This window comes from Nannobrachium achirus (genome assembly GCF_963921795.1).
Source record: "Nannobrachium achirus genome assembly, chromosome: 5".
Classification (NCBI taxonomy): Eukaryota; Metazoa; Chordata; class Actinopteri; order Myctophiformes; family Myctophidae; genus Nannobrachium; species Nannobrachium achirus.
In genome coordinates this window covers 35,771,028-35,782,224 of record NC_137814.1, presented here as the reverse complement: position 1 = coordinate 35,782,224, position 11,197 = coordinate 35,771,028, and the positions used below count along the sequence as shown (strand labels likewise).

The window sequence follows — 11,197 nt, the reverse complement described above, 5'->3', positions numbered from 1 at the left end:
ACAGATCAGTGAATGGAAGCCCCAATATGAAGAACATTTGAAAGTGGTGCTGGTGCTTTATTTAAAGGGATGTCAAGTAGGTAAAGCTGCAAAACATGGTACAGTAGCTAAAGCCAGAGACTTCATAGTTATCGTCCCATGTTGAAAATTTTTGGATATCCTGCAATAGTTTTCACAGTTAGCTTCTTTGAAAAATGAATACAATTTCACACAAAATCAAATTCTAAGTGGGCTACGATCAGAAGTCTCAAAGGACCATTGTTTAAAATGCTAGTGTTAGAATGTTCTTTTAGTCTACATAGCAAGATCTCTGCAGGTATATAACAAACGTGTAGGAAACAGCTCAAAGACGTATTAGTGGTCCAATAGGATAACAGCCATAGTAGCATGCATTAAATATTTTCAGTGCAGTATTAAACTAGAACATGTTTCCTGATATCCCATTGGAGTTTGCACACACATACAAACAACCCAGTATTACAATTATTCACGCACACAGAACAGAATTCATACAATCACTTGAAACAAATGGAGACAGCCAGGAGGTAATGAGCTAACCTGAAAATACAGGAAATTGTATCCTGCACTGAAGAAAAAGGCTTGGGTATTTAACTGCAAGAAGACAGTTTTATGCCAAACTTTCTCCCAGCTGGTTAAAAACATTCTTAAATATTGGAAATGTATTGCTACACAGTGTTGTTCCTTTGAGTATATACTGTATATATATATTATACATCATTTATACATGAAAAAGTTAAGCTCAGTTTAATAACATGTATATTTCTAGTACTTTTTTAATTATTACTTTAGTCATTTATAGTGAATTATTTACAGATGTCAGTGCACTTTCGAGAGAACTAAAATGCCACGAGAAAGCATCGATCTGTATTCAAAGAGCATAAAATGGACTACATGTTATTCACGGAAAACTATACCAACGCTTCCAAACTGGGTCTTAAAACAACTTTCACAGGACGACACCAGCTGAGTGCGATAGATTAACTACTTGGTTAACAATAGAGCCCGACTGATAGTGGTTTGACCTATACAGTATAATTCATAAATACCTGTAAATAGTTGATATTTTTAAGAAATGTCTTGCACATAATTGTATGTTCTTTGGATTGTATCTATCTCGGAAATGCTATAGTTAATTGTAACTCAAGTTTGCTATAGTTATAACTTTTTTTCTGCTATTTGCAATACTAGTGCAGTGCCTGTATCCATCTGATCAACACTGCACTTCCTTGGGTCCTCAACCATACACCTGCCAATGGCATGTGTGAAATCGATCGGATGAGTGGTTCCGAAGATATGCAAGCGGTTGCAGACCGGGCCTGTTCTGGAGAACTGCTGATCAAATGGACTTCTGCACTGGACCCTCGGCAATACACCAGCCAAATGTGAAGTCAATTGGATGAGTGTTTCCGAAGATAGGCAAGCGATAGACAGATTTGTGGAATTCATAGATGGATGTAATGATAATTTGGACCCTACTACTTTTTTTTTATCCCATCCTAGGAGCAGTGAGCGGCTGTTGGTTGTAGCGCTCTGGAAATGTAATTTGGCATCGGTTGGGCTCTAGTAAACAATCGTTTCAGAACATGTGCTGCTGTTAGTTTTAAATGTTATGGCACTATGACTTATGTTTGCATTGGATTGCTGGGGATCTATCTATAAAATGAAGAAAAGAAAAAGTTCAACAGATCAATTCCCTTTTAGTAGAACACATAAATAAAAACAAAACAGCAACACTGTATTCCTCATTTTTTTTCCCCTCAGCTTCCATTAGCTGTTCATTTAATTGTGTGAAGAGTTCATCTCTTTCAGTTTTATGCAGCTGGCATAATTGACTGCTTACAGTAAAGCCAGCTAGATCAGAGATCTGGGAAGCGACTGGGGTCCTCTTTGTATTCAGCGGGGATGGCAAAAATGGACTCTTCAAACTCGTCATAGCGGAATTCTTGAAAGGTGACAGTTGCTGTGATGGTGGGAAAGACGGGGATGTCTGAAAAGTAGAAAGTAAACTTGCTTATAAAAAGGTATACTGTATCTACAGTCCATTTTGCTTGATGAACTTACACACACACACAGATAACATTAGTAGGCTCAACATCCAGACATACCAAGTTTGACTGGAAACCCTGGAGGAAGTTTCATCTGGACAAACTCCCTGAGCTTGTTAAAATGCTTGAAAGGAGCTATAACCTCCAACACATTCAATAACCTGGAAGCACAAGCAAAAACGGTGTGTCTGTTGATTGATTTTCATAATCATACAGCATATTTTAATTGTATTCAAGTTCCGTCCACTAATACCACATCCCACTCTACATGGTCAGATTATGACGTCTGTATTGTTTATAGCTTGATTGAAGACTACCCCAGATATTTTTTCACATAAGACTAAGTATCATTGTGATCTGATGCTGTACAAAAAGAAAGGTGTGGGTCTGATTTTCAGTGACAGATCAGTTCAATTTAAACTTTGTCAACAGGAATAGGGCAGAGAGTAGAAGAGTGTGATTAGAACAAACAAATACACACGGTAGCAAGGTAGCTAAATAAAACAGAAAATTGATGAAGAGCAAACTGACCAATTCTCTAATTATCTTCTCTGCAACCGATGGTTAACTAATCAATGGCTGCCACCCTGAATTTATGCTGCCGCTTGTTTGACCGACTGTTTTCACTCCAGAGACCCAAATAGCCTCCCAACGTCGTCACCTAAGATCAGTAACTTGTGCATAAAAGTTAGTAAAGAGATCTAAGGAAACTGGGATGTGCTTGCTTACGATTCGATGCCTAGAGGGAAATCTTGGCTCATGGCTACAGTAGCTTTGAAGTTTTTCTTGCTCTCCTTGCACACAAGCTCTCTCCCAAGATGAGGTGGCCTGGAGGAGCGAGCAAAGGCAGACAAACTGTTTTTTTTTGTCACATTCTTGAGATTTGTACAGACACAAAAAGAGGGGTGAAAGAAGACCTACTTTCCATGTTCTGCAGTGATGTACTCTTCCCAGGAAATTGTGTTGGGTGCTGGGGCTACGAGGGACTGCCTTCTTACAGGCTGAGGAGAGGAAATAGCAGTGTCATCATCATAATGAGTGTCATCAAACAGTTACCACTTACAAAATCTGTTTAACCGTATGTTGTATCTAAAAGCTATGTTGCGATGCGTTATAGCTTGTAGATTTAAAAACAATTTTGGGGGGGGGGGGGGGGGGGGGTCCGTGCCACAAAGTCTTGTCAAATGGAGGTTCACAGCCAATTATATATTAATGTTGGAGGTCCTTGACCACTGTTCAGTCTTCTGCATCTTCTACTCACCTCAAAATTCTGCTCGCTGATGCTGCCTCCTTTACTCAAGCTCTCCATGATGGCTTTGTTCCTCAGGATGTCCTCCTCACTGAGGTGCTCTCGCCGTTTCCTAGACTCTAGCATCAGGCCGTTCACTGAATAGAAGTCAGCCAGGAAGTTCCCGACCCTCTCCTATTATACACACAACCGGTACTGTAATTGTATGCGAGGGATGCAGGCAGCATATTATGTACACTTTCAGCTAAGCACAGTATGTGATATGGCCTTCATTGGAAGAATTGGACATGCAGAGTTATCTAGTATCCAACCTTTACACATCTTGAGGAGTGTGCGCGAGAGGTGCTGGGCTTACCGTCTTGTCCTCTCTGAAGAGCCAGCCAATCTGACTGCGGGAGAAAGAGATAGACTTGGTAGATAGAGTGGCCGAATAGACGTCGCTGCTCATCAGAATGTCCACCTCCTCCTCAGTCTCCATCTCAGACTCCTTTTTTTTGATGGGTGGGGGGGATTGGGGGGGCATTAACAGTCAGTGATTATTGCTCATGCGTAATTACTCCATCAATGCCAAAGCATGATGCACAAAAGCAACAAAACAAGGGACAAGGTGTGGTTCTGTTCACTCACCTCATGGTGTATTCTTTGGTACACTTTAGCCTCATTATCCAGGACCACAAAGGACTTGGGCGGTGTGGCGTCTCCATTGAAGATGAAGCTTAGGTCTCCACGTTGACACTTCATATCAGTGAAGTCAATGAGCGTGGTGTCTAGTCTGGTTCAGATGAGAGGGGAGGGGAGGGTTCTTAGCATTGAATGTAAAAACTGCACATACCACAGACTTAGAGTTGTCAATCTCAGTGCCAGGTTAAAAAGAAATACAGCTTTGTCAAGTACATAAACTTAAGTCTTACCTGATATTTATTCCCTGCTTGTAGATCTTACAAGCATCAGATGGCAACATCCGTGACAACAGAGGCACTGCAAAAAGAGGGATACTGGATTAAGGACTAGGAACTGTTAGGCACAATTGTGTGGAGGAGCTAAATTGCCGTCAGCTATCTTCAGGGAAGTTGAAAACAAATACATTAAGGTGTGCTCAAGTAAGAGTAAAAGTGGTCCATGCAATTAGCTTATAACAAACATGCAGAATTTCTTTTCACTCATTGCTAGGAAATAAAAACGCTCACCCCAACTCTGAAAATCCCAATGCAGTTCCAAGTAGAAGTCACCAAGCTATGGAGAAAAAGGTTGTGTTATCGCTGTAGAATTAATATTTTTGTTTTATAACAAAGCATAGCATGGTATAGGGGTTAAGACATGCTATAGTATGACTTTTTTTACACAGTATATAGAACTACCATTTTGACAACATGGCATAGTAGTATGACATTTTTTTAAACGTTTTATGTTTCTATTGACAGTATCGTTTAGTATGATGTTTTTGTCAAGAAAATATTAAATATGTCTGGTGTTAGTGTAGTATGGCATTTATATGAGAACAGTCTGTTATGTATTTTGGTGACATAGGTATAGTATGACTTTGATGAGAGCATTACAACTTGATGGACAAAGACAACATTCTACTATGAATACTTTGCAAAAGGTAGGAGGATTCGTTTTCTTTTTTTTTCTTCTTTTTTTTCCTGTTCAAAATACAGTGGCCTGAACAGATCAGCTATGTGTTATGGTTATTGATGCAAATCAGAGCCTGAGGAGATTTTGCACAAAGGGCAGAAAATGCAGTTGCAGTATATGAGTAACCGATACCATGTGAGTGACAGTAAATGTGTCTCACCTCTCTGAGAGCTTTCAGTAGTTTTGGCCTCTTGTCCTCCACACTATCTCTGGACTGCTGCTTTAGCTTACGCAGTATAGCTGTAACTGAGGAGAGAAGAGTAGAATTTAAATGGCCGTCTACACAGCGTGCATCTGTACTCAAGGGAGCTTACAGTACATATCACAAGCACCACTTGAAAGAAATTGATGTTTTATGCTGTACAACTCTCTTCCTCAAGCTGAACAAGAATTACAAATTAGCCACTCAATGCACTTATGCTACCAGTCCAGGATGGCTACGTGATCAAAATTATGTCTTGTACAATCTATCTACAACACATTTCATTTGTGTTGACCACGGGGAATATAGGACTGAGAAGGATGTAGGAGGAGCGCTGACACAGCATTTGCTGCAGTGGTTAGTGCAGCATTGCACATTGCATATGAACACCTCGAGTGAGCCGTTGTCGCAGTGTGCACAGACTGCACATGTGTGATAGAGAGCATGTGCGTGAGTGTGAAGCGGGGGATCATGATTGATAAGTCATGATGATAAAAGAAACAAGCTTCAGGTTACTAACTACACTCTATTCTCCGATGATAAACACATGTAGCTCAGTGCACTTTAGGCTTCCTTTAACCCATTTAGGCCTAGAACTATTGAATGCTTAAACCAGTGAAAAATAGCAGATATGCAAGCTCACAGCGCGGCACCGAGTGCCACGCTGCGAGCACTCGGTGTCGTGAAAATCTCGGTGTCGTGAAAATGTGTGCAAATCTTTGAATACATGTATTTTCAAAGCGAACGTTTGTAACTCAAATTTTGCTTCTGGGTGGTCCCTGGAACTAAATATTTTGAGATGGGGGTCCGTGGCCAAATAAATATCATTTTGGGGGTCCCTCACATGAAAATGTTTGAGAACCACTGACATAGTAGTCTCTCAAGAACAGACTAACTGAGCTCCATTTAAGTGAAAAGGACCTTTTCTTTGACAATGGCTGGCCAGATTGCTGACTCAGAAACATAGGTTTTTCAAAAAACCTTAGAAGGATTCAAAAGACACTTATAGAATCGGGTCAAAATTCTAATTTTCACGATTTTTCAAAAATAGCAGATCTACAAGCTCGCAGCGCGGTGCCGCGCTGTGAGCTTGTATATCTGCTATTTTTCAAAAGTTAAATCATAGAATAATTATACACAAAATGTGTACCCGTTCTAAATGGGTTAAACTGGATGCTGCATGCCATAGTGTTATCCAAAGCCATCCTTTGTCGCTGGAGTTTTGCTTTGTCTTTGTGTGTCCTTGCTGTGCAGCATGAAATGTGTCCAGCACCCCTCCCTCCCTGTCCGTCTCCCCAGTGCCTCTCACTGTGACATGACCTTCCCACAGCTTAACTCCTGCTCCCAGTCCCCAGCCTGCCATCCTGCCAGGCTGCCACAGCAGGAGAGGAGGGCGAAACGCATTCTAACAAGGTTGAGGGTCATTTCTTTTACTGTTGGATACTTTCTACAATTTAGGCATTTAGCAGAGATATTAGATATTAGAACAAAGTCAGCTCAACCCACTCAAACATTTACGCAGAGATTCACTCTTCATTTATTTACCATAGCTACTAAACAATTACGCTAGCCATACATGAAGAACAACTAAGGCACTTTGTTGATTAAGGCAAAGAGAACAAAATACAGTATTTAATCTAATGATACAAAGTGAATCTGTACCGGACATAAAAACATGGAATTCCAATGAGTCAAGCTCATCGCCATTAGCCAGTGCCCTTCACAGGCAATTTTGACATGTTTCATTAGCTGTCATATAGATCTAAAAGCAGTAGCATCATTAATCAGAGCAGAGAGAGTGGTGAGCTCAGGGCTTCCCAACAGTAAGCCACGCTTCAGGCTATGTTCCAGCCCATCTGGATCCAGAGAGCTTTGAGAAAATCCCCATGTCTCTTTTTAACTGGTTCAACCTTGCCATCGAGAACGATCACAAGTGGTCCACACAGTTCAGTTACGTGTTAGAAAGTCCTTCAAACAGTTTAGGGCAGGGCAGAGGGCATGCCTGAATGTATGACTTAACACAAATTAAAAACATATTTTGTCAGCATGATCCCTCGTTCTCACTTCTACAGATTCCTGCAGAATGCAGATAGGTCCTTTTTTTCCTTCTTCATGCTCCACTTGTTTTTCATCTCAACCACCCAACAATCTGCAGTATCATGTATCCTTGAACATAATCCAAGTTCAAAATGGTAATGAGCTGAATATATTCCTTCAACATAAATAATTTGGAATCTTTGATGTTATTTAAAATGATCAATCTGAATATGCAAATTACTGATTAAATATGGCAGAGTGCTATTCGATTCAATTTGTTTAAGATAAGTAATTATTCAATTCAAAATGACTAATTATCTACACTTTTCTATTGTGTAGTTGGTTAACTTTCAACCTGGTGTCCTTATATGTGGGCATGTTACTATAGGCAAAGATCTTTCAAAACATTTCAAAAATAGCAAAAACAGCAGAGTGACATGTCATAAAATGTAAGTAAAATAGGGCTTAAGTGTTTAAATGTGCTGTAAGTGATATGTTTGTTAAGATAAGGATTAAATACGCCAATAATATGATAGTTATCATTGCCATTTAGTATTTGTTCAATAACAGGGGTCTCCCCATTCTGCAGCTCATCAGTAAACAGAAAATACATTCTCAGGTCAGGATGCCAATTTCATCCAATCAGGAATGAGAACTCATACAGGATACAGGATAAACATGAGAAATTGGAAGTGATATAAATTAGCAGACCAAATTCAAAATGTGATCCCTGATCAAGCATCAGAGAGACTCTCACCGAGTCTCACATGTTCTCGCAGTGCCAATAATTAAATCTTTTTTGTCCGACAACTTTCAATGTAATTTCTGATGTCCTACAAGGCTACAAATATTTGGGGTGGCTCCACACAAGACATAAACCAACATGCAAAATATAGAGTAGGTTTTACAAGCCTTTTGACCAGGCAACTGATATAGTCCCAACAATCACTTTTTGGAGCAAACAGAAAATTAATGAAGTCACCACACAGCTGTACCAAAATCTATCAAATCAGACTTGTTAACCTGTGTTCTCTTGAGTGACAAATGCAACAAAATGTAATGTGAAAGGGACTGAAAAATATTAGCCATGCCCAAGAGACACAGATTTTCAATACTCAAATACAAATAACTTACTCATTTGCCTGTCTCCGTAGCTGATGGCTTCTGCTAGAGGACTCCATCCTTGAGCGTTTTTTATCTTTACTGGGGCATTATGGGCCAGAAGTAAAAGGGCACACTCTGGAAATAAATAAATACACATTTAAAAAGATATATATAAAAGAGGCATAAGAGGTTTCTCATGAAGACGAATGATGTACTAACAAAACAATCTATATAATATGACCCATTGACCCTGAAGAGTTTGTTAAGATTTGTTTTTGGGCTTTTTATGCCTTTATTTGATAGGATAGTAGACTGACAGGAAATGGGGAGAGAGATGGGGAATGACATGTGGCAAAGGTCGTCCAGATCGGGAATCGAACTACCGACGCCAGCAGGCATCATAGCCTAGTATGTGGTATGCGCCTTGAACACTAGGCCAGCAGGCGCCCCTGTTGAGACATACTTGTCTTTAATGTATTAACTGTCATTTTGGCTTATTACTTTGTGTTTCTGTACTTAAACTATATTGGCTATTTTAGCATATTCACTGTGACTAGTGCAATTACAATTGATAATGTATGCATTGAGCGAATGCCATCAGTCTGAGCGATTTACAAAGTGTAAACAATATACATCTGAAATACTAGCATAAATTGGCAGCAAGTACAGCTTAGATTACAGATGAGAGTGCTATGGAGTGAAGTTGAATGTGATATATGTTTGTATTTTACATAGGCTTGCGCTTGAGTTACTCATTGTGCTCAGTTGGCACACACCAATAAATGAACATGTTGTGTACGCATTTTTTCCCGTTATCAAAGGTATCTATTGGTTTAATTTTAAAAAGTGCCAAGAGCTTCACATAGTTCAAATAATTCCAATACACATATTGATTGATTTTACCTTTGTGGCCCATCATCACAGCTAAGTGAAGTGGAGTATTTCCTGTAAAGAGAGGAAAGATAGGAAATGTCCTCAGTAGAAATTAAGAACATGGATATAACAAATATACCTACAATTTCAAAAAGAGGGCAACTACTTAACACATGACAATTAGTGTAATTATTATTGTTTTATTCCATAGGGAAGTCCTCAAGCCACAACTTGTAACTCTTTTTTAAATATGTTGAGTCTAGAATAGCAACTAGAAATCAATGTTGTTGGAAATTACATACTCAATGGCCTAGTACTAGTGCCTACCAATGACCTGTTTCTAAATTGCATATACTGCAGGCAGCAGGACGTTGCGTTACTGAAAACAAGCGCTTCCAAAACTCTTAACACCTAGAAAAATAATCAGCTGCACAGAATCTATTGACAGAAAGTAGCTCATAATAAGTCATAACATGTCTAAGGCGGATTTTATGAAACAAACCCTTTGCAGATGGAAAGAGGATAATTCAAGCTCTCTGTACAGCTGCAATGTTGGCGAGTTTTAACGAACAATTATTCTTTTCTGTTTGGATGAATGGGCTGTCAACTGGTTGGTGTTGCAACTCTAGATTCAACATATAAAAAATATAATAATAATAATCTAGAGTTGCTGCTGAAGATTGAAGAATTTATTATAAGGTTGCAAAGGGAAAAGTACAGTTTCATGACACCACAAACTGGTACAAGCAAGGTCTACTAAAAGGAGATCCTAGTAAGCTTTTCGGCTTGTTTACACAGGAACCACTTTATGTATCTCATATAACAGTGAAAGACAGACGACAGAACACTTTGCAAAGGAAAAGTACTTAGGATATAATCAATAACAAAAGGGGAAAAACATTAAAAAATAAGAAAAAAGGAACATAAAAGAAAAGAAAAGGAAGATATTTACAGTGGAAAAGGGGAGGTAAGTATGGGCTTAGTCTATTACTAGTCTATTGCCAGGGAAATCCCTGATAACTCACCGTGTACATCCTTGTGAGAGATGCTATGGGTCCTGATGAGAGAGGAGAGTCGACGCACGTCCCCCTTGAACACGCACTCATGAACAGGGAACTCCAGGTCCTCGTTGGTCAGAATGATCGGGTTCTTGTTGTCATCGTCGACGACGACATTGTTGGCATTAATGTTATTCGCGTTTATGTTGTTTGACAGCTGTTGCTGCCGCAATGTCGAGGGATTCGTCGCTTTGTGAAAAGCCTTGTTCGATCTGAAGGTGTGAGTCGTACCGTTCGGGATGGTCCCGTCTGAAGATTCATCATAAGTGTCCATTATCTCATCACCATCATCATCATCATTTTTGTTTGTCTTGTGGTGGTCCTTGCGCAGGGTGCGAATCTTTTCTCCCGTCATGTCTAATAATAATAATAATAATAAGCAAATATCGGGCAGCCTAACTACGATAAGCAGGCAAACAAATACGACATTAAAAATCAAAGCGAACAAGCAGCAGATCTATTTGCAGATGTTCTGGTGTGTGATAATCTAATAATCTGGTAAATACACCTGCTGTTAGCTGCTAGCAGCCATCAATACACAATGAATGTGGTGGTGGTGGGCGCGGTGTTGACAACTGAGTCAAAATACACACTTAAACAACCACCGAATCACTAACTAAATTAACATTCAACTAAAAATAAATACAAACCACCCACGACTACATTGTTGGCTCCACCCAATCCTTTTAAATGTAGGTTTTTAAAAATATTCCCATTTCCTTTTCTTTGCGGGGAAACACAGCAGGACGGTGAAGGCTAGCTAACATGCTAGCTTCGTTCTGGTGGTCTCGCGAGATTACAGGACTATCATGCAAATCCGAGAAATCTCACTTCCGTTCCTCTATAGCACTGTTTCCCAAACAGTGGGTCGCGACCTACATCTAGACCTTATATTACCTCTATGGTCGCGACTCAGTCATACATTTATTTTCCTACTAAAATAAATAAATATATATAAAAAAAAAGAAACAAA

The 11,197-nt window shown here is 39.5% G+C and overlaps 1 protein-coding gene across 1 annotated transcript; it reads right to left on the bottom strand.

Moving 5' to 3' along the window:
- Positions 1 to 97: 97 nt before the first annotated feature.
- On the bottom strand, positions 98 to 10,949 carry LOC308285860 (ankyrin repeat domain-containing protein 13C-like). The gene is made up of 13 exons (XM_080726746.1): positions 10,192 to 10,949; positions 9,197 to 9,238; positions 8,324 to 8,428; positions 5,111 to 5,196; positions 4,503 to 4,548; positions 4,227 to 4,293; positions 3,943 to 4,087; positions 3,671 to 3,802; positions 3,328 to 3,489; positions 2,988 to 3,067; positions 2,796 to 2,894; positions 2,127 to 2,227; positions 98 to 2,008 (listed from the first exon to the last, which is right to left on the bottom strand). The coding sequence occupies exons 1-13, from the start codon at positions 10,577 to 10,579 to the stop codon at positions 1,878 to 1,880; spliced, it is 1,584 nt and encodes a 527-aa protein (XP_080582872.1). The 5' UTR covers positions 10,580 to 10,949; the 3' UTR covers positions 98 to 1,877.
- Between the last annotated feature and the right edge of the window lie 248 nt (positions 10,950 to 11,197).

Coding starts and splice junctions, on each gene's coding strand:
- LOC308285860 (XM_080726746.1), bottom strand. CDS start 10,579: ATGACGGGAGAAAAGATTCGCACCCTGCGCAAGGACCACCACAAGACA. Junction 5,197..8,323: donor CTACGGAGACAGGCAAATGA/GTAAGTTATTTG, acceptor TTCTCTCCTCAG/TTACAGCTATACTGCGTAAG. Junction 2,895..2,987: donor ATCACTGCAGAACATGGAAA/GTAGGTCTTCTT, acceptor TCGCTCCTCCAG/GCCACCTCATCTTGGGAGAG.